The sequence below is a fragment of the Gopherus flavomarginatus genome, chromosome 2 (assembly GCF_025201925.1).
Source record: "Gopherus flavomarginatus isolate rGopFla2 chromosome 2, rGopFla2.mat.asm, whole genome shotgun sequence".
NCBI classification, from domain to species: Eukaryota; Metazoa; Chordata; order Testudines; family Testudinidae; genus Gopherus; species Gopherus flavomarginatus.
The window spans coordinates 238,491,215-238,514,848 of NC_066618.1; the positions used below are offsets into that span (position 1 = coordinate 238,491,215).

A 23,634-nucleotide genomic window follows, 5' to 3' on the forward strand; every position below is an offset into this window, starting at 1 on the left:
ACTGTTGTAGCTGGTGTTGCAAGATATTTACATGCCAGATGCACTGAAGAGTTGTATGTCTCTTCATCTGCAACCACCATTCCATAGGACATGCTTCTATGCTGATGACGGGTTCTGCTTGATAACGATCCAAAACAGTGCAGACCGACGCCTGTTCTCACTTTCAGGTGACACTGTAAATAAGAAGCGGGCAGCATTATCTCCTGAAAATATAAACAAACTTGTCTGTCTTAGCAATTGGCTGAATAAGAAGTAGGACTGAGTGGACTTGTAGGCTCTAAATTTGTACATTGTTTTATTTTTGAGTGCAGTTATGTAACAAAAAAAATCTACATTTGTAAGTTGCACTTTCACGATAAAGAGATTGCACTACAGTACTTCTATGAGGTGAACTGAAAAAAACTATTTCTTTTATCATTTTTACAGTGCAAATATTTGTATAAAATAATAATGCAAAGTGAGCACTGTACACTTTGTATTCTGTGGTGTAATTGAAATCAATATATTTGAAAATGTGGCTAAACATCCAAAAATATTTAATACATTTCTATTGGTATTCTATTGTTTAACAGTGATTAATCACAATTAATTTTTTAAAATCACAATTAACTTTTTTCAGTTAATTGTGTGAGTTAACTGCGATTAATCAACAGCTTTACTTAATGTATTAATGTAGCACATACTGTAGCTGTCTAATCTTGAGATGACAAAGGCACTAATATCTGAAGAGAGGTCAGCATCCAAAAGAGAACATAATGCTCTCCTTTGTGAGCATGGGTGAAAAAAACCAGTCTTGGCCTCAGCTGTAACTTGGGTGTCCTGGAGATGCTAATATTTAATAGAACCCTCATACTGCAAACCTGAATAACAAACTTGCTCAATCAGAGGGCTGATATAATCTCTGCCATTTCTTCTGATTGCTTCCCTAGTGAGTAAAAACCTCAACTACATAAGTCAGGTCAGACCAAATGAAATGTAGACCTAAATGTCAATGGCATATCAAAGTCACAATAGCCCATAGCTCTTCACTCACACTCTCAGGGTAAGTCTCCCCTGCAATCAGACAACCACAGCTGGCCCGTGTCAGCTGTCTTGGGCTCATGGGGCTTGAGCTAAGAGTCTGTTTAATGGCAGTGTAAACTTTTGGACTTGGGCTAGAGCCCAAGCTCTAGGATGCACCTCCAGCTTGAGCCCAAATGTCTCACTGCCATTAAATAGCCCCTGAACCCCTGCCCCATGAGCCTGAGTCAGCTGACACAGAGCCGTGGGTTTTTAATTGCAGTGTAGACATACTCTTAGTGGCCTCACATTGAGCAAGAGGGGTGATAAGATGGAATCCTGTGGTACTTCACACGAGAGGAAGTCCTAAGGCAAGATGAACAATTGCCCAGCTCTGACTCTTTTTTTTTTTCCTTAGAAGAGGGAGCCCCTCCGAGCAGTCTTAACCAGGTTGTTTAGGACCACAATCATTTACACAAAACGTTAGGATCAGCGTTCTCAGAGGCTGCTGATAGATCTAAGAAAAATCAGCATGGACACTTGGTCTTCATTTATTGCCAGGAGGTCAATCAATGCAACTACTTCAGTTTCTGTACTGTGCCCAGGCTTGAAAGCAGATTGACTGGAATCACCATAATTGAGTTGCCTCAGCACAAACATCTTGGCAAATATTTCCCAAAAATATAAGTTCAAAAACAGACTGATATTTGTCAAGATTATCCATGTAAATTTGTATTTAAAAACCCATTAATAATTTTCAGATTTTAATGGAAGCAAAAGCTGTATAATTGGCAGTTATAACATTTCTCTCATATAAATGAAACTATCACCAAACTGAAAGCCTTTTATTTCAGAAGATGTTACCATAAAATAAGCATAAATTAATGCATCCACACATATTATGCAAAATAGTGGTCACACTCTCCTATGTGAGCAAAAAAGGAAAATCTTTTTGTACAAAATATTCTTTAGTGTTTTTTGAATTAAAATATTAGGCTCTTGCTTGGATCATTTCATCATTGGCTCTGATATACTGTAATTATGATGTTGCAATAAATTCGGTTGAGAATTAAGTGAACAGAAAGATGTAGTTGTCTCTGCAGTCTCTGGTTACAGGGGTATCTACCTGAGAAGATGAGGTTCCAATAGATCTTTTATTGGCAGTGAAGTCTGAGAGTCTTTCAAGGTCAGGTGACTGTTACCAAAATAAAAACATACTGTTAAGCACAGTCAAATTTTTTCTAAGCCAAATGTGTTGGTCACAATCACGTTTAACATTTACCATTCATTGTCCCTGAATGTCTCTCTCTCTCTCTCTCTCTCTCTCACACACGCCTGCCCGCCCACCCACACCCATGTGCTGATGTGCACTTATATATCAATCCCCTACAAAAAATTTCTTTAACTCTGAGTTAAGCTTGATAAACCAGTGGGCTCCAGAGTGGGGTGCACGCACCTCCGGGGGTGCGCACGAGGATCCTTCGGGGTGCGTGGCAAGAGGAGCACCGCTGGAGCAGCGCCACTTTTTTTTTCCCCCTCCCTCGGCAGTTCAGCAAGGAGTCCGAGTGGCTTTTTTTTGGTGGGGATGTGTGATCAAAAAAGTTTTGAGACCACTGTGCTGAACTGCAGAACTTACCAAGGCAAAACAAAAAAGCAAGGAAATAAACGTCATTCAAAACCTTTTCTGAAACGTATTTGATCAGTTCCCCTTCTGAATCACAGACTACCTCCCTTCTAATACTGATAGCTCACATATATGTACCATCAGCCTGACCAACCAATAAGCAACCCTAAACTCTGACTACATTTATTGGTTATTTTATCATGTGTTACAGGATTGGTGTAGCTTTCATAATTGGATTATACAAAGTTCTGTGCATAGTTTTGTATCCATGTATCTAAGTGAGATTATACTATCAGATTAAAAATAGCTGCAAGACCTATTTTTCAGTAATGTTTAGGAAAACTCATGTCAATGAATTTTGTTAGTGACTGATATAAATTTGGTACTAAGTTTTATGTAGAGATTGCAGAACTGAATTTTGTGCATGTACATGCATGCTGGTGTATTGTAGGGATGGTTAAAGCAGTATTATGGAGAGTTCAAGTGTTGATGCCTCAGTGCAGACAAGTAATTTGCCTGATGCTGTTGCCTGGTCGCCCTTCAAGAACCAATGCCTTGGCACAGAGCCACTCAGCTACCCATGGCACTGGTACCTCAACTCCTGGGTGCACCAGGGCACAAGCACTGAAGAGCTGTCTCAGTGCAGACGCTTATCTCCCTTGCTAATGCAGCCTGCTGCATCAGAAAATTGAAGCAGCAATGTCACCAAAGATCAGAGCTTGAAGGACAACACATGGTGTGCTCAGAAGCTGACAGTATTTTAAACTTACTTTTATAAAAAACATTTTACTGCATCTGAACTCAGAGCACTTTACAGCTATACAATTCTTACTCATTGTTAAAATAAATTTATATTACATTCTAGAAACAAGCCATGGGGTTCATTGAAATATGCACTCAGCTGGATCAAATTCCAATACACACACACACACACACACAATTTGTTAATGGACATGTCCAATCACATACTCTAGAAACATTTTACAGAAAAGCTGTTACTTATCATACAGTAACTATGGTTCTTCAAGATGTTTTGTCCATGTGGATCCTATTTTAGATATCTATGCACAAGATCAGAATCTCTGAATAGCAGTGTCTGGTTGAGACACACCTGCATCCTCCACGTCCTCACCTCCCCACAACCAATGGCATAAACAATAGAGCACCCGCAGCGAGAGCTCAGTTCCCTCACTAGTTTAGAATCTCAGTTTAAGGAAAACTCAAAAAAAGCAGGAACGGAAGGCAGTGCGTGGGATCCACAGTGATAAAACATTTAGCATAAGGGCTGTTATTGCCAGTCAAGTATCGTTTTTTTGAGTATTTGTACATGTGGATCCCACTCATAGCCCTGGTCTACACTACGAGTTTAGGTCGAATTTAGCAGCATTAGATCGATTTAACCCTGCACCAATCCACACAACAAAGCCATTTTTGTTGACTTGAAGGGCTCTTAAAATCGATTTCTGTACTCCTCCCCAATGAAGGGATTAGCACTGAAATTGACATCGTCGGGTTGAATTTGGGGTAGCGTGGACGCAATTCGACGGTATTGGCTTCCGGGAGCTATCCCAGAGTGCTCCATTGTGACCGCTCTGGACAGCACTTTCAACTCAGATGCACTAGCCAGGTACACAGCAAAAGCCCCGGGAACTTTTGAATTTCGTTTCCTGTTTGGCCAGCACGGCAAGCTGATCAGCACAGGTGCCCATGCAGTCCCAGAATCGCAAAAGAGCTCCAGCATGGACCGAACAGGAGGTACTGGATCTGATCACTGTTTGAGGAGATTAATCCGTGCTACCAGAACTCTGTTCCAAAAGATGAAATGCCAAAATATTTGGAAAAAAATCTCCAAGGGCATGATAGATAGAAGCTGCAACAGCAACCAGTGCCATGTGAAAATTAAGATTCTTAGGCAAGCCTACCAAAAAACCAAAGAGGCAAACGGCTGCTCCGGGTCAGAGCCCCAGACATGCTGCTTCTATGATGAGCTGCATGCCATTCTGGGGGGGGACCCTACCACTGCCCCACACCCAGCCCTGCACTCTCCCACACACACACTGCTTCAAGCTTTTCCCCACCCACATCCAGCCTCTTGGTCTCCCTGCCCCACATCCAGCCCCAAGTTCTTATCCAGAGAGGCAATCAAGCTGAAAAGAACCATCCCCACCAGGGGCTAGATGGTTCTGGGAGCATCAAACCACATCATCCTTCCACATTTCTGCTTCCCCAGGAACCATCAAAAGCCCAGATCCAATCCTCACATCTTTCTGGGGACTGAGGATTCCTGGTGCCCCTCTACTCTGCTTCTCCATGGGGTCTGCGAGTGCCCAGTGTCCTGGGTGCCACAAGGACTTCAAAGGTTGGGGGTAACTAGGCATATGAAATTGCAACACCATTCAAATTTGGAGGGGCAGCTGGACCAAATTTCCAGCTCTGGTGAGGGGCTAAGGGGGGCCTGAACCCCCCCAATTGTGCCTCTGCCTTTGAAGAAGCTAGAGAAGGGGCTTCTAATCTGGTGCTGGCTCAAGAGGCTTGGGTCTGTAAGCAAAGAAACAATTTCCTTTTGGTTTCGGTTACTCCTGCGTTTGGAGAAACAGGGTTTTATATATTCCTTGCTCTAATGGGGTCAACACTCACCTCTCATGAGCATCCCCTTTTCTCTGGCCAATACACTTGCAATCACAGGCTTTTCAGGATGGCACCTGCCTCTTATGGGCAGCCCACTTTGGTTGGTTGGGTGTGAGCCTGCGTTTGGTTTTAGTTCTTATATTGGCGTGGTACCCCCCTCTTGCAAGCACTGCCTCAGCTGATAGTTCTCTTAGCAGGTCTTCAATGACTCAGCCCTCTGGCGAAGCCACATGCACTGTCTCCAGTTCTGGGGTATACAGTCCAAGTTCTTATCTTGGCTCTGGTATAGGACCATACCTCTTAGACTTCTACCCAGAGGCACTGCCTTCTTCAACCATCCCGGCAGGGCCCATCTCAATACCCTCAGCTGGTGTCCTTGTCAGCAGTCCTCTCTGAGCTCAGTCAGCAACCAGATGAGCAGGGCCCATCTCAGTACCCTCCTCAGGTCTGTCCAGGTTCTGTGCTGAGTTCCCCGGGCTCAGCCTGCCTGTACTGACCTTTTCATGGTCCTGCTGCTATTTTATCCAGCAAGCCAGGCACCCGGTCTTTAGCAGCCTTCCCTGAGCTGGGCTCTGTCTGGTGATCTCTGCAGTGAGCTGTCCACGGTCCTGCTGGTGTTCATCTAGGCACCCAGGCCTGGTCTACACTACGCGTTTAAACCGATTTTAGCAGCGTTAAACCAATTTAACGCTGTATCCATCACACAACTGGGCCCTTTATATCGATATAAAGGGCTCTTTAAATCGGTTTCTGTACTCCTCCCCAATGACAGGAGTAGCACTAAAATCGGTATTACCATATCCGATTAGGGTTAGTGTGGCCGCAAATCGACGGTATTGGCCTCTGGGTGGTATCCCACAGTGCACCACTGTGACCGCTCTGTACAGCAATCTCAACTCTGATTCACTGGCCAGGTATACAGGAAAAGCCCCGCGAACTTTTGAATTTCATTTCCTGTTTGGCCAGCGTGGAGCTCTGATCAGCACAGGTGACCACGCAGAGCTCATCAGCACAGGTAACAATGCAGTCTCTTGAGAATCAAAAAAGAGCTCCAGCATGGACCGCACGGGAGGAACTGGATCTGATCGCTATATGGGGAGAGGATTCTGTGCTAACAGAACTACGTTCCAAAAGACGAAATGAAAAAATATTTGAAAAAATTTCCAAGGCTATGATGGAGAAAGGCCACACCAGGGACTCAGTGCAGTGCAGAGTGAAAGTTAAGGAGCTCAGACAAGCCTACCAGAAAACCAAAGAAGCAAATGGAAGGTCCGGGGCAGGGCCGAAAACATGCCGCTTCTACGCTGAGCTGCATGCAATTCTAGAGGGTGGGGAGTCCGCCACCACTACCCCACCCATCTGTGGATTCCGAGGTGGGGGTGGTAATCTCAGCCATGGCTGAGGATTCTGTGGATGGGGAAGATGACGAGGAGGAAGAGGAGGACGAGCTTGCAGAGAGCACGCAGCACTCCATTAGCCCCAACAGCCAGGAGCTTTTTCTCACCGAGACGGAATTACCCTCCCAGCCCTCCCAAGCCACTAGCTCAGACAGTGAAGCCATGGAAGCGACCTCTGGTGAGTGTACCTTTGTAAATATAAAACAAGGTTTAAAAGCAAGCGTTTTTTAATGATTGATTTGCCCTGAGGACTTGGGATGCATTCGTGGCCAGTACAGTTATTGGAAAAGTTTGTTAACGTGTCTGGGGATGGAGCGGAAATCCTCCAGGGTCATCTCCATGAAGCGCTCCTGGAGGTACTCCAAAAGCCTTTGCAGAAGGTTTCTGGGCAAGGCAGCCTTATTCCGTCCACCGTGGTAGGACACTTTACCACGCCATGCATGTAGCAAGTAATCGGGTATCATTGCATGACAAAGCATAGCTGCATACGGTCCCGGTGATTGCTGGCATTCAAGAAACATCTGTTCTTTATCTCGCTGTGTTATCCTCAGGGGAGTGATATCGTTCATGGTAACCTGGATGAAATTCAGGAATTTAAGTAAGGGGACAGAGATGGCTATTCCTACTGGGCTGTTTGCCTGTTGCTTAAAAGAAATCCTTCCTTGCACGTACCCAAGCGGGGGAAGGGGAATAGCGCTGAGCTTTTTCGTGTTTGGCTATCAGGGATCTTCCCTGCTACCAGCCACCTGGTGGTGGGGTGGGAAGGGGGATGATTAGCAGCGATCTTCCATGATACCAGCCATGATACCAGCCATGCAACTTTGTAGTGAAATCACATGTGCTATGTAAGGTGAATAGTGTTGTTCACCGTGAAAGAGTATAACCATTGTTCTGTAAAATGTATCTTTTTAAATACTTCTCTCCCTTTTTTCCCTCCTTCATGCAGCTGCACATTTTTCAAGTCTCCTTACTCCATCCCGAAGGCTGTCTCAGATAAGGCGGAGGAAAAAGAAGACACGAGATGAAATGTTCTTGGAAATCATGGAAGTGACCTGCAATGAAAGAGCTCATCTGAATGAGTGGAAGGACATGGCATCAAATTACAGAAAAGATGCCAGTGAACATGAGGACAGGAGGGACCAACGTGAGGATAGGAGAGATGCTCGAGATGAGAGGTGGCGGCAGGAAGATCAGAGGTGTAGGCAGGAAGATCAGCGGTGGTGGGATGCAATGCTGGGGCTGCTGCGTGATCAAACTGACATCCTCCAATGTCTGGTGGAGCTTCAGGAAGAGCAGCGGGGTCACAGAGTGCCACTGCAGCCCCTGTGTAACCACCCTCACCACTCACCATGTTCCATATCTTCCTCACCCAGACGTGTAAGGACGCGTGGGGGAAGGCTTCGAGCACCTGCCCACTCCACCCCGTGGATAGCCCAACCAAAAGGCTGTCATTACATTGAAATGTTTTTAGTAGCCTTTTCCTTCCCTCCTATCCTCCTCCCAAACCACACCCAGGATACCTTGTCATTTCTCTTCCTCTTTTTATAATGACTTTTTAATAAAGAATACATGATTTTTAAACGATAGTGACTTTATTTCCTTAAGCAAGCTGTAATCAAAGGGGGAGGGTGGGTTGCTTACAGGGAATGAGTCAATCAAGGGGGGAGTCATCAAGGGGAAACAAACACAACAGTTACACCATACCCTAGCCCATGATGAAACTCGTTCTCAAAGTTCTCTGATGCGCACCACTTCCTGGTGTGCTCTTTTAATCGCCCTGGTGTCTGGCTGCGCGTAATCAGCGGCCAGGTGATTTGCCTCAGCCTCCCACCCCGCCATAAAGGTCTCCCCCTTACTCTCACAGAGATTGTGGAGCACACAGCAAGCAGCAATAACAAAGGGGACATTGGTTTGACTGAGGTCTGAACGAGTCAGTAATGTGCGCCAGCGCGCCTTTAAACGGCCAAATGCACATTCTACCACCATTCTGCACTTGCTCGGCCTGTAGTTGAACAGCTCCTGACTACTGTCCAGGCTGCCGGTGTATGGCTGCATGAGCCATGGCATCAAGGGGTAGGCTGGGTCCCCCAGGATAACTACAGGCATTTCAACATCCCCAACTGTTATTTTCTGGTTTGGGAAGTAATTCCCTTGCTGCAGCCGTTTAAACAGAGTAGTGTTCCTGAAGACGTGAGCGTCATGAACCCTTCCTGGCCATCCCACGTGGATGTTGCTGAAACGTCCCTTGTGATCCACCAGTGCTTGCAGCACCATTGAAAAGTACCCCTTGCAGTTTATGTACTGGGTGCCCTGGTGCTCCAGTGCCAAGATAGGGATATGGGTTCCATCTATTGCCCCCCTCCCCAGTTAGGGAATCCCATTGCAGCAAAGCCATCCACTATGACCTGCACGTTTCCCAGAGTCACAACCTTTCGTAGCAGCAGCTTAATGATTGCTTTGGCTACTTGCATCACAGCAGCCCCCACAGTAGATTTGCCCACTCCAGATTGATTCCCGACTGACTGGTAGCTGTCTGGCGTTGCAAGCTTCCAGAAGGCTATTGCCACTCGCATCTCAACTGTGAGGGCTGCTCTCATCTTGGTATTATGGTGTTTCAGGGCAGGGGAAAGCAAGTCACAAGGTTCCATGAAAGTGCCTTTATGCATGCGAAAGTTTTGCAGCCACTGTGAATCGTCCCACACCTGCAAAACTATGCGGTCCCACCAGTCTGTGCTTGTTTCCCAGGCCCAAAATCAGCATTCAGTAGCTAGAACCTGCCCCATTACCAGCAGGATCTCCAAAGCGCAGGAGCCCGCGGTTTGAGAGAATTCTGTGTCCATGTCCTCATCACTTTCGTCGCCGCACTGCGGTAGCCGCCTCCTCTTCCTCGCCTGGCTTTGCAGGTCCCAGTTCAGCATAGACTGCACGAGAATGCGCAAGGTGTTTACAATGTCCATGATTGCAGTATTGATCTGAGCAGGGTCCATGCTTGCCGTGCTATGGTGTCTGCACAGTTCACCCAGGAAAAAAGGTGCAAAACGGTTGTTTGCTGCTTTCAGGGAGGGAGGGGTGAGGCTGTACCCAGAACCACCCGCGACAATGATTTTTGCCCCATCAGGCACTGGGATCTCAACCCAGAATTCCAAGGGGCAGGGGAGACTGCGGGAACTATGGGATAGCTACCCACAGTGCAACGCTCCAGAAATCGACGCTAGCCTCGGACCATGGATGCACACCGCTGAATTAATGTGCCTAGTGTGGCCGCGTGCACTCGACTTTATACAATCTGTTTTACAAAACCGGTTTATGTAAAATTGGAATAATCCTGTAGTGTAGACATACCCCCAGTTTTCCTTCATTGAGCTCCACACAGCAACTGAACTTCTTTGCTCTGCTGCTCTCCTTATATAGGGCCCTTCTGGCCCCTGATTGGCTACTCCATCAGTCCCTCTGCTGGGCCGCTCCTCTGCAGCCATTCTAGGCTGTCTGGAAGACTTCTCTCTTCTATGTTCTGGGGCAGGGTGTTATAGGGAAACAAGGCCTCCAGCAAGGGGCCTCTGGATCTAGTCTACCCTGCCACGGTTGCAAGTAAACAAGACTGCATCAAAGAAAATACCAGACTCCATTGTCGATTTCTACTCCCAAGCGGAACATCCACAGGGATCCAAACTTTGACTAGCTGCTCAGGTCAAAAAGGGCAATGGTATACAACTAAGAAGTGTCTGTGCTTTGTTGCATATATTCTTACTGATAGGGCTCAACATCTAAAATAAAAGTCTTCTCTTGATTTGAAATCTAAAATCTCAAACTTTTTTGTAAAGTAAAGATGCACAGGTCACCGTTCACAGTCATGAACAATTCAGTTCCCTCAATAAACACTTAAGTACAGTATTAGTTTTTATGGTCCATTTACTAGTTTAGCTGAGGGTGGTTGGTAAGAGCAGTACAGAGAATTATGCAGCCTATCAGCATCACATTTTACCTTCCTGTGTATGTGCTGGAATCTGGGGACCCTGCCACTCCAAGGAGGCCAGAATCTCCCTCTGTGTGTGTGTGCTTGAAACTGGGTCTCCTGCCCTGCTAGAGGAGTCTGAGTCTCTCTCACTTCCCCCCATGTGAGTTGGGGGCCCTATCCCATCTGAGCCCCTCTACGTTTTCTCAAGGGGGCTTGGATCTGGGGAATCTGAGCCCTTCTGCCTGCTCTCCCATTTGAAAACCAGGAAATACGAAGTTAAAGTACATGCCACCCCATGTTGTGTGTGGGAAATGAAGTTGGGGGAGGGGAACTGAGTGGATCAAGGGCATGGCTATGGAGGCCTGGCCAAAGCATGGATGAGGGTACCTGATGGGAGGCCTAGTGGAGGCACGGGACCTAGCTGGGCATACTGCTTGTGCTACATAACCAAGGGAATGTGCAACCTCCAGTAAGTTGCTGCCTGTGGTATGTTATGCAGCAGCAGAGGCCACCAGATAGCAAGGAACAACTTTTTACATGCTAATGGCTTTTAAAGTGTTACTGACTTAATGACATGGGAAGGGAAGGGATTAGTTGGAAATGTTGGTGGGGAAATATATTTTGCAGGGGATAGTGGGGAGAGGAGGAGAGACATAGACCAGTCTTCTCTCAATTGATTAAAGTTACTGTAACCAACATGGAATAAAACTGCCAAGATTTTGGACGACAGATCTGCCCTGTCAGCAATTCACCCTCCAAACATTTCAAAGCATGAACACTATCACCATTCCAATCTGACAAAGTGTGCAGGAGAGGGGAAGACCACTTAAGAATCACATAACATCCTTTACCTTTAGCTAGCCATAGTAGCACCTCAACTGCAAACCTAAGTGATAACTACAACTGCTTAAATGAACTCTACTCCTACCAAAAATATTTCTCATTCTGTTAAAAAAAACAAACAAACAAAAAAAAAACAAACAAACTAGGAAACCTACAGACAAAACCTCCTTATTTAATGAAGAATTAAGGTTATCTGGTGATATCTTGTGCCCTTCCAGAACATCAAATTCAGCAAAACTCAAATCTCTGAAAACCGGGAGATAAAGAGGTAAGGTACATGCCAATGCAACTTTAGCTCTATCCTCTGAGTGATGCCCCAATACAGCAATAACACACATACTCGTCCTCTGCCTTTGCAGAGGGTGCAGAACATTCAGGGAATAGCAAATGGGACAGTGTCTTAGCACCTTCTCTTTCCTAAGGCAAAACTTGTGCTTAGGTGAACAGTACAGAACAGGAACTACTTATACCTGCCCTGCACTCAAACACTCAGCGTACAGAAACACCACCACACTTGATAAATTTTACAATCCTTTTACCAACCCCTTCACCCTTCACTCAGGATTCCACTTCACAGTTTACTTTCACTTAGCCATCTTTAAATCTACAGATCACTCTTACAGCCTACCCAGCTGCTGACAATCCCTCTGCCCTGTGGACTGCTACTGACACATCCTAAGAACTCCTGACTGAAATGAGGCATATTGTATCTGTCACAGTACACATGCATCTCTCTCCTCCAGGGGGTGGCAGGAAGACATGGGATTGAGAGACGGGCACAGACCCACCCCTCCTGAGAGGGGCAGGACTGCTCATATTTACTTGTATCACAATCACAGCTTTGTCAAGCTGATCCAACTATTTTTTCCACCATTCAATACAACTGCACCTAACACAATGAATCCAGCTGGAGTGCATGTAGATACAGTGGCTACTGTCAGCTCCAGGGGGCCTGAGTTAAGGTTGCTTTGCTGCGTACTTCAACTGTGTATTTCCTGGTTTTCAGCAGTTTGAGTCTTTCTGAACTCAACATTCTGGAAAGGTATGAGATACCACCAGACACTGTAAATCTACATTAACCAAGTTAATTCTAATCGTTAACATTAAATGAAAGTGTGACTGCAAAGGTCATACTTTGGATGCATAATTAATATAACCTCATTATCAATTAAAATGTTCTAGGATATGCATTGTGTGTATTATACTATATGAGCCATCTGGAGAAAATAAACTGAAAATATGTTTATACATGTTAAACATGTTATATAATTGTATGTGATCATACATATGTTCAGTTTATTTCATACTGGGGATTACAAAGAACCACAATACACAGAACAGACAATACAATTCAAAGGCATTTGCAGGTATGCAATTGAGTCTGACAAAGAGCATGTGACTACTAGCTGAGGGGATGTGGACGTAAAACAGATCACCCTAAATACTTCCAACTCTTGAACTAGGCATCCAGGAAATGGCTGGTTGCTAGGAGAGCTGATTTTGCATAGGTGCAAGGGCAGACACTAGGGTTTTCACCACGCATTTCCTGATAGTTACATCACTTAAAGATATTGCCATTATTCCCAGTTATATAAACACATATTACATAGGCAAAACAGGACTTTCTGCACACCTTCTGAATAGCAAACCTATAAAGTATTGATTCTACTAGCAAGAAAATGTGGGCTGAAACTGATATTTACAGTTTAATTTTACAACATCAGAATTTCAACAACTTCTTTACTCAGGGAAAATTAATAGTGCTGTATCCCATTGGGAGGTAATAGGAATCTTTAAAATATTAAATGATTTATTTTCTTTGAATTACATCCCCCAATACCCACATTTCTTTATGTGTACTTAAAACTAACCTTTTAACCAATGCAAAATTACTAGTATTTTTACATTAACAAAAAAGATAGATTATTCATTTAATATTCATTGCTCTTTCAGTGACATATTTAAGTAATCAAGCAATAATTAGCTTTTTCATTGTTCAAGCTATGCAGAATCCTCAGTGGATCTTATATGTAGTTTAACAAAGATATTTAATATCTATTTTTAAGATATGAAGGGTCAAACATGACCTAGAATGTATGAAAAGAGAGGAAACATCTGTCAGAATAATTTACACTGACAAACACATAAAACAGCATTAATGTTCACTGATTGAGTTTGATCTGATACTGAATTTCAATTAAACCATAAATATATTTGTTCAGCATGCTCACTTTCTGCATGGGGATGACTTGCCCGTGACCCAAGCCCTTGGGTCTAATAATGGAATACATGTGGACTTCTCACTATATCATTCCTCAGCATAGTTCTGAGTAGGTACATTCTTCTGGTTTATCTTTTACTTGTTTATATTCTTTTATTAAATATTTTATTTTTAAAATGTGGACAAATCCTCATCTTATTCACATGACTCATTGGCTTCAGTTGAATGTAAGGTGATCAGGATTTGCCTCAAGTCAGTGATTAAGTATTAAATTCAATCTGCCTATGCATAGCACCCAAAATGGAATGGTCTATGTATTTACAAGGTTAGCAGGAATCTTGGCACAAAACTATTGTCTGGATGAGATACTGTAGTTTTCTTAAAAGAGTGAGAGGGCAGATACATGAGTGAGGTGCTGCAATAGGAGAATCTGTGGTTGCTACTTGGAGCTCCCAAATTCCAGAAACCCTCTCAGTTTTGAGATGTTTCCAAATCTAGCCCTTCTGGGCTGTGAGACAAAAAATGAACCTCTTGTCCTGCATCAGCACCTTGCAAAAATAATACTCAACATCAGAAGATCATGAACAAGAAACATTTAACTACTGCTGAGAATTTTAAGCATAAGTTAAACAGATCTCACTTTTTTAGAGAGGGCTGCATCTGTGGACCTATGCCTTTGAAGAAAGGAACATTTTCAGGTAAGCAACCACAAATTCTGCCACTCTCTCTCAGACGTAGGTCCACAGATTCTCAGTGTGGGATTTTCTCAGCAGTGACAAAATTCCAAGGGAGAGCATAGGTGCTGGAGTACCCATGGGGAAAAAATGGTGGGTGCGGGGCACATACCGGGACCTTCCACATCAGCTCTCACCCGCCCCCCCCAGTGCCTCCTGCCTACCGGCGGGCCCCACAGATCAGTGCCTCCTCTTCCCTCCTTGCACCTCCACCACAGCTGTTTTGTGGCATTCAGGGAGACTGGCAGAGGGAGGAGCGGGGATGTGGCATGCTCAGGGGAGGGGGCAGAACTGGGCAGGAAGAAGTGGGGAGGGGATGGAGCAGGGGTGGGAAGAGGTGGGGTGGGGTGGGGTGCCTTGAGAGTAGAAGTGGAGTTGGAGGCAGGGACTGGGGCAAAGTCGGGGGTCGAGCATCCTCCGGTAGTTTGAAAAGTGGGTGCCTATGAGGGAGGGTACACAATAATGTCACAGAGAAAAAGGTTTCCCCTTACTCTAAGGCAGGGGTCAGCAACCTTCCAGCAGTGGTGTGCCGAGTCCTCATGTATACACTCTAATTTAAGGCTCTGCGTTCTGGTAATACATTTTGACGTTTTTTTAGAAGGTCTCTATAAGTCTATAATATATAACCAAACTACTGTTATATGTAAAGTAAGCAAGGTTTTCAAAATGTTTCAGAAGCTTTATTTAAAATTAAATTAAAATGCAGATCTTACTAGTTTAGTGTGATCTTTGCCCTTGCTTTTCCTTGCTGAGTTTTCCAGTGTCTGGTGGCACATATTTAGATAGAAGCTTCTGAGTTAGAAGTTGATAACTGGCTGGCAGGAGGTCAACGGCTGGAACCCCCAACTGGCAGCTGAGGTGAGTGGAGCTGAAGGCTGGTAGGGTTGAGCAGTGCTGGAAGCCTGGACCCTGTCTGGCAGGGGGCCTGCGCTGGAAGCAAGGTGAGTGGGGCTGCAGTGGGGAGCCTGGCTGGTAAGGGGCCAGCAGCCGGAACCCCAAAGCGGCAGCGGGCTGAGCGAGTCAGCCCACCCAGCTCTGGGGTTTCAGGGATGGGCTGGGCGTCTCCACCAGCCCCCTTCTGGGGTTTCAGCCGCTGGCTCCTGCCAGCCGGTGTCTCAGCCCACTGCCAATCTGGGGTTTCTTCACCCAGGCCAGCAGCGGATGCTGAGTGGGACCAGCGGCGGGACCCCGGCTGGTAAGGGGCCAGCAGCAGGAACCACAGAGTGGCGGCAGGCTGAGCAGCTAAGCCCGCCCTGCATGCCATCAAAAATGGGCTTGCGTGCTACCTTTGGCACATGTGCCGTAGGTTGCTGACCTCTGCTCTAAGGAATCACTAAAGCATGCAGGACCTGTCTGTCAAAGGCTGCACTGGCTGAAGGCTGAGTATCTATCTTGTAAAACTTGGTAAGTGTATCTATGCCCAAGTTGCAGCTTTACAGATTTCATTGCTTTCTCAGTCCATGAGACTGCCATCACTCATACTGAGTAAAATTTGGTGCCCCACTAGAATAAAGATGGGACCCATTCTTCAAACCGCTTGATCTCTGTGAAAGATGCAGCAGGATGGATCAGCTGACAGAATTACCAGTTCTGACACTCTTCTTGCCAAAGTGATAGTGATCAAAAAGGTCATTTTTGATAGTCAAATACTGTTTGTCCCTTTGGTGGAAAATGGAAGATTTTCTGGATATATTCAAAATTGCAGACAATGCAAAACCACATACTTTTAAGGTATGAGCCTGCAACCTGATACCAAAACCATCTTGTAAAAACTCCAGAACATGAAACACTTTGGCTACTTAATGCTAAATATGTCTCTGTCTATGCCAAACTTAAAATTTAGACCAGATACTTGAGTAAGCTTTGTTGTTGATTTTCTCCTATATGCTAGTAACATTTCAATGAGCCCAGCAGTCATCCTTTCATTCTAGAAACCTTATTTCAAATACCAAGTTTCTAGATTTAACTTTATTAAATCCTTGTGAAGAACTGGACCACTGGATAATAAATCTGGCCCTGGATTGAAGAACAATGATGGCTCCACTGACATATTCACAAGCAGTGGTGTAGTCTTAAACTGCAGCATCTCCCTGCTAGTCTCACCTTCTAACCTTGTCCCCATGCTGCTTTCTAACCCTACCCCTACACTGCAGAGGGAAGGGCACAGTGCTATAGTGGAGCTGGATTGTCCTTCTGGTGCATTCTGGCTCTACTACACGACTATAGAAGGGTTGGGAAACTAAGGCCTCCAGGGACAATAGGAGGTCACAAAGATAATTTCTGCTTCTTCCTTTCTGATTTCCTCTATTACCTGATGATGATGGTATGACACTCTGTAGTTTGGGGCAGGGGCAGAGGCAGGGGCAGGGGAGTTGTTGTCAGTGATTAAGAAAACTGTCCCAGTTGTTAGCTGGTAGCGTTTTGCAGGTGAACAAGGGACAGAACCCTTCCTAGGGAGCACAGAGAAATGTGTCTTAGGAAGGGGCCCAGAGGAGGAATCTGGGGAAGGAATAGTGGGGGTACAGGAATGTCTCCTCTCTAGTCACATGGGAGAGGATGCCCAGGACAGAATGGTTGAGTCAGCATCGGTGCATCCAGGCACTCAGCCTGTGACCCAGGTTTTGAGACAAAACTGTGTAATTGACCTCCTGGAGGGGAGCACTCACAGAGCTGACTTCTCAGGGACTGATAAAGGGATGGTGGAGGGTACCCCAATTCAGCTCCCAGTTTGTCAGGATGACATTTCTGATAAATTTTTGGAACGTAACTGTGTCTCTTTAAATCAAGATGCAGCTACAATGCCTGTGATAACAGAGGAGTTGGGACCAGGAAATTGCCAGGTGGTAGTTTGCCAGAATACAGATGACCCAACTGACAGAGACCGGGGTGTTTTCCCCCAGGCTGGTGAGAGAGAGGGAGTAATTATGGAAACGCTGCTGGCAAAAGGTGCATCTGATCAAAGGATAAATACATCTAGCCCAGAGAGCACAAATCACAGCCCTTTAGGGGGCAGGGAAGGACCCAGTGCTGGGAGAGGGAAACACAGGGCAACCTCAAAAGGGAAGCTGGATTTTCTGCATATGTACAGCCCTGGGGTTGGGAGACTGCTCCCCAAAGGGCCAGCCAATGTGCAGGATCCCCCTCGATCCTTATCTTGCCAGACTCTGAGATATCAAAATTCCAGAAACATGATTACATTTAAGAGCCCACACAGAGGGGAACACTGGAGGGAAAGAAAAGCCAGTGACTGGTTACAGGAGAGAGTCAAAGGACACCATAGGTAATGAACAAACTAACTTCAAACTACACTATCTGAACAGAGGGCATGGTATCATAAAGATACTTGTAAACACCTATCTGTGATAATTTTTTTTGGTAATAATGCTAAGTTTTGGGATAAGAATTTTGTTACTGATATTAAACCTTATGGTAACGCTAGTTTTCAGTTAATACCTGTAAACAGATTTAAAGCTGATCACAGCAGAGAAACCATAACAAACCTGGCTTGCTGTATGTGAATGGGGAAACTGAGGCATGCGGCCTCATGGCCTTGATAGCTGGGTGCCAAGAGAACTATAACACAAACAGCCTTTGAGCTAGTCAGTGACTAACCCTCTTGCAGTAAACTAAGGGGAGAGGTGTGACGCTCTGTACCTCAGGGGAACACCCTGCACCTCCATGTTCATCTTTATAATATGATTGTGTGGTATCCAAGGCAAAGTTTGTCATGTTGTGTGTTTTTGGAAGGTCCGTGATGCATTGAGCATTGTTGTTATAGTAATGTTATAGGTTGTAATTTCATGTATATAGTTATGAGGCTGAAAATGTGTCCTCATAGCTTAAAACAAGCCCAAGCAAAACTCTCCAAGACCAGGGGGGCAGTTCACACCTCATTAGGGCATGTATGGGACAAACTCAGCCCAGCCCCACAGAAACAAAGGACACTGGCCTAGGCAGCAACAAAGGATCTGTTGGACTGTCGAGTGAGTCACCCCCTTTCCCTTGAGCAGTTTGGGACTATGATGAAGTAATACTCACCTGACTCTGAAGGTGAGGGGGCAAAGCCAAAAGGGAAGAAAGGACGTGATAAAAGGGAGAGAGACATTTGCCATGCACTCTCTCTCTTCCACCTCCATCTACAGACACCACACCAAGTGACTGAAGCACTGATCAAAGGGGAGAGCCTGGCTGAAGGGCAACCAGCCAGCGAGAAGCATCTAAGTTTGTAAAGGCACTGGAGGTGTTAAGATCAGCTTAGAATGCATTATGCTTTTATTTCATTTGACCAAATTTGACTTCTTGTGCTTTGACTTATAATCACTTAAAATCTATCTTTTGTAGTTAATAAATGTGTTTGTTTATTCTGGCTGAAGCAGTGTGTTTGGTTTGAAGCATGTCAGAGACTCCCCTTGGGATAACAAGCCTGGTATATGTCAATTTCTTTGTTAAACTGACCAACTCACATAAGCTTGCAGAGTCCAGCGGGCATAACTGCACCCTGCAAGACAGAGGTTCCTAGGGTTGTGTCTGGGACTGGAGTTATTGGCTAGTGTCATTCGGTTGAACAATCCAAGAAGCGGATGGCCAAAAGTGCTCACTCACGTAGCTGAGAGCAGCTTACATGCTAGAGTCTGTGAGTGAACAGCCCAGGAGTGGGGGTTCTCACAGCAGGGTAAGGCTGGCTCCCAGAGTCGAGGATTGGAGTGACATAGCAGATCACCGGTCCAGATAACACCAGGGGAATGTCACAGATGGGTACTGGGGAAAGCATAAAGTAAATTCATTTGGCCACTTGAGTGACAGAGCATCTATGCCTAAGGCTCCTGGCTTCCTTTTGCTTGCAAAGTATTGGTGACCCTTCTGGTTTGCCTTGAATGCAAAATGATCCAGGATCGGAACTTCAACATTTTTGATGACCAACTGGAAGCATTTGTTGTGAAGACTCCATTTCACCTGATCGATTTTCCTTCTGCTCAGCCAGTCAGCCTTCACACTGCTGGTGTCATTGACACACAAGACCCTGACAGACCGTAGATAGGCCTCCACTCACTGCATCAATGATGCTGCTTCCTTTTGTAGATCCCTGAACACATACTGCTGATAGCTTACGTATGCCATCATACATGTACTGCCCGTAATCACCAGAATATAACCATTCTGCAATGCTAAGGTCAGTTGTGTAAGAGCATAGAAAATTTATGCTTTTCTTTTGTTTTGAGGACCATGTCTCTGGACCCACAAACTTCTTGGAAAATGCTTCCTATCCTTCCATACTGGCATCTGTTGTTATGACAGACCTCTCTGGCTCCACCATGGTCATCCCTTCAGGGAATCTCTCTAGACTCATCCACCAATCCAGGAATTTCAACACAAATGATGGAACATTCACTTTTCAAGATGGAAATATCAGAAAATGGCAGGGAAGGAACAGAAGGGAACTGGAGAGTCCTCATATGTTTTCTTGCCCAAGGCACTCTCCCTATGCAGGACACGATCATCCCTAGAACACCCATGTCTATCGACATCACTGGGCACCTCCTCAGGAGAGTAATTGCTGATCTCATCTTATTCCATCTTTTGGCTGGCAGATATATTGTGTGGGCCTATGTGTCTATCAACACTCCAAGATGAAATAGATGCTGAGGTGGTCGAAGATGACGCTTTCCAAAATTTACTATAAATCCCTGTTGTTGCAATGTTTAGTTGCTTGAGTGGACCGCTTCTTTGATAAGGCTCTCACTAGAAAGTCATCCAGGAAAAAACAGACTTGTAACCCTTTTTGTCTGAGAAAATCCATCAAAACAACAAGACTTTAGTAAATTCTCAAGGTGTGGATGACAGTCCAAAAGGCAGGACTTTGTACTGAAAATGATTGGTCCCTTGAGTGAATTGCAGAAATTTCCTGCGCACCTGGTGAACTGGCACACAAAGATAGGTTTCCTTCAAACTGATTGACGTAAGGTAATCCACCAGGCAGATTGTTGCCACCATGGACTTCGAAATCTCCATCCTGAATCTGCTCCCTCTTCCCCCATGAACTTGTTCAGGTGTTTTAAGTCCAGCACCACACTGTCCTCCTTGGAACTCGTGGGTACCAAAAACAAGACTGAGCAGTAGCCAGAGAGCACCTCTGCCTCATGATCTCTCTCTATTATGATAATTTGAAAAATCTGATCTATGGTCTTTAGCATTTTTCAAATCTTTTGGGGATTTGAGGGTATTCAAGAAGGGCAAAAACGATGATTTGGTATCTTTGAAAATTCTATGATGCATATCCAGGACCGTCTATCTAATATGGAGAGAGGCCATTGGTTTTTTAATTTTAATAATCTCCCACTAGGTCAGAGGTTTACTGCCCATAGTCAGGCACTGTTTCTAGTACTGGAATTTGCATTGTGGGAAGACTGGTCTCTCCCCTTTTCAGTCTTAGACTTTTTCCAGTTGCTTTTGCTGTAATCTTGCAGTCCAAACTGTGAGGAGGAGACACAAAAAGATGGCAGGATCTGAGGTAAAGTCACTTTTCATGCCAAATCCAAGAGCTGCTCCCTAGTGCAAAAAGGAAATTCTTCCTGAGAGGGGGATTCTGTTCTTTACTCCTCTGTGCAAAATTCTGGGCTTCTCCTGGGGCTATGGAAAGGAGACAACATTGCCCACTGAGGGAAGGGAGGCAGAGGGATGATGAAATCTGCACTGCGGGAGGATGAGTGCCCAGAATGGTTTCACTAGCTGCTCCTTGCTCTGTGGCAGATTCAGCCGGTTCTGCTTATGGCTTTCCCACACTGCACGGTTGCCCTTTGATGTAACCACTTGTGGCAGCCAAAAGGTTATCTTCATTTTTCTGTCATCCTTCAAGATATTTGCAGCCCCGCTGTCAGACTCCCCAAGGCTGCCCTAGACCAAAGGGCACCTCAGGCAAGGAGCATCTTCTGCGCTTCCCTCCCTCCATTTATTAAACCTTTGAATATCCCATTTTTAATGTATTTGTAGCCAATTTCATGACTTTGATGCACGATTTTCACGCATGATTTATCTTTGTCATATAAGATGATACATTTGCATGCTAGGATCTGAAAATCTGTATTTATTCATGCCATATATAAGCAGATTAAAAATCTGTTTCCTCTAAGCTTATAGAAACATTTTAATTTTAAGAATAACTGAAATATATTAACATCAAGAAACTGAACTGTGCATCCACATTGGATGGACCCGTATCAAATAGTGTTACAGTAGGTGACAGCCTTAAAAATGTTAACTCTAGTCCTTTAGTTCAAATAGTCATTTTTCTCACCTTTGTCCTCACAGCATCAGAGAGATCCAAGACTTTCCAAAGGCATTTTCAAATGATAAAATAGCAAGCAATGTCAGTCTGTTGTCGGCCATCATCGATCAAAGATATGTTTTAATGAGGCTGAGCTTCAAAAAACTGCACTCACCACTCGCGACTATGACTGGAAGCATGAGCAGAATCCTCAAAGCTATCCATACATTAGGAAAAGTGTCCTTTAGTTCTGCATCATGAATGAATTGGAGAACTTGGCGTGGAGAGTGCTTCCCGTGTTGCAAAATGTGAAGGGTGTTGTCCAATTCCACATAAAGGTCTTTATCATTGATGCCCAGACATTCTCCATGTGTCAGCATCTGTTGAAGGTCCATACAATTGTTCAAGATTGTTTTCTTGTCCACTGAGAGCTTACTAGGGTCATACAACCCCTCCACCCCCAAGTTTCGTAGTGCTTCATTTATCCAAACTCTTTTTTGATGAACATTCAAGCAGTATCAACAAGCAAGCAAAAAACCTCACTCTTGAATTTTTCTTCCAAGCCTTCCATCATCTCATCTATGGCCTCATAACCAAAGTGTCTTTTCTTCCAGTGAATACGAGTTTCCTTAAAGAGAGGCTCAACTCCTAAGTTTTCTCCCATTTCTCTGGCAGCAATGATGGCATCTTCTAATCTGTTGTCTCCGTAGGCCACAACAAAATCAAGGCAGCTTCTCATCAAATTCTCATTCCGGTCTCAGCTTTACTCGACTACACCAATTCCATCAGGGTGTTGTAAATCTCAGTCACTTGGTACTTCACTGGCCCTATGCTGCCAATGGGGCTCTCCCAGTGAGTGTCGCTTAGTGGCTTTGCAGTCAGATTTGTAACACTGTCTGTGAGGATTTTCCACTTAATAGTTGATGCTGAAAACTTATATTCTTTGTAGTACTCCAAAGAGAGATACTGAATCTAAAGATGACATTGCATCTGACACAACCAGGTTGAGGGAATGGAAACCACAAGGCACAAAGAAAGCTCTTGGATTCAGCACAAGGATCCTTGCTTGGATGCCACTGTTTCTTCCCTTCATGTTTGCACTGTTGTTGTAGCCTTGGCCATGGCAGACCCGAAGCTTTATTTTATTCTCATTCAAAACATTCATAAACAGCTTTGTTAGGCCCTTTCCAGTAGTCATTCATGTACTGGAAACACATAAGGTATTCCTTTACATGGATACATCCATCCTCGTCATCAACAAATCTTAGTGTAAATTACATCTTTTCACTGTGCCTAATGTCGGGAGTGCAGTCCATTATTATGGCATAATACTTCACTTTGCTGAGCTGCGTCAATATGTTATCAAGCACCTTCCTTGACATAAGGTCAATCAATTCAATTTGAATTGTTTTGCTGCAGTAATGGCTCATAGCTTCTTTGCAAACTACTCCATGTAAATATGCACACACAACATCATTGTATTTCCCAAAGACCTCTAACAAACTGAGAAAGTTATCGTTATGTTCAGTGAACAACTTATCCAACGAGCCCTGGAAAGCCAAATTATTCTTTGCAAGGAAGAAGGTAACTGAGATCAGATGATCAAGCACATTCCTTCAATGCAGGGTTTCTACATTAATAATGTGCTGGTTTTCTGTATTTATTCAGCTTGAGCCTGGACTCGACCTCCATCCATTTGGAGGCCGTAAAATGGCCGGGTGACTTTTCATGTTGCTTTAGAGCTTCAGCTAACTTATGCCAGTAATTGTATGCAGAAAGCACACACAATGATTTGACATTCTTGTTAAATATTTTGCAACAAAAGCAGAACACTCTGTAAGTTGATTTTGAGTAAACCGGCCAACACTGATATAGTTTCTCACCATTCTTGAGCACTCTTTCGCAAAGTGACTTTGAGAAGTGTCATTTCTGCTAATTTACTGGAAACATCATATCCTGGCTTTTGCCTGGC

At 44.7% G+C, this 23,634-nt stretch overlaps 2 protein-coding genes across 6 annotated transcripts in view; one reads left to right on the forward strand and one right to left on the reverse strand.

The window, feature by feature from the left end:
* The window catches only part of PPP1R42 (protein phosphatase 1 regulatory subunit 42), a 75,097-nt gene that overhangs the window by 12,216 nt on the left and 39,247 nt on the right, over positions 1 to 23,634 (reverse strand). For 4 of the 5 annotated variants that reach the window (XM_050941162.1, XM_050941165.1, XM_050941164.1 and 1 more), the window contains exon 9: positions 1,830 to 2,194. The exons of the other annotated variant lie outside the window; for it this stretch is intronic. In XM_050941162.1, the coding sequence (XP_050797119.1) occupies positions 2,122 to 2,194 (73 nt within the window). In that variant the 3' untranslated portion in view covers positions 1,830 to 2,121. Of the gene's footprint in view, positions 1 to 1,829; positions 2,195 to 23,634 lie in introns of those variants that run through there. 5 annotated transcript variants of the gene reach the window in all.
* Positions 6,809 to 8,368, forward strand: LOC127045345 (uncharacterized). The gene is made up of 2 exons (XM_050941381.1): positions 6,809 to 6,826; positions 7,595 to 8,368. The coding sequence occupies exons 1-2, from the start codon at positions 6,811 to 6,813 to the stop codon at positions 8,194 to 8,196; spliced, it is 618 nt and encodes a 205-aa protein (XP_050797338.1). The 5' UTR covers positions 6,809 to 6,810; the 3' UTR covers positions 8,197 to 8,368.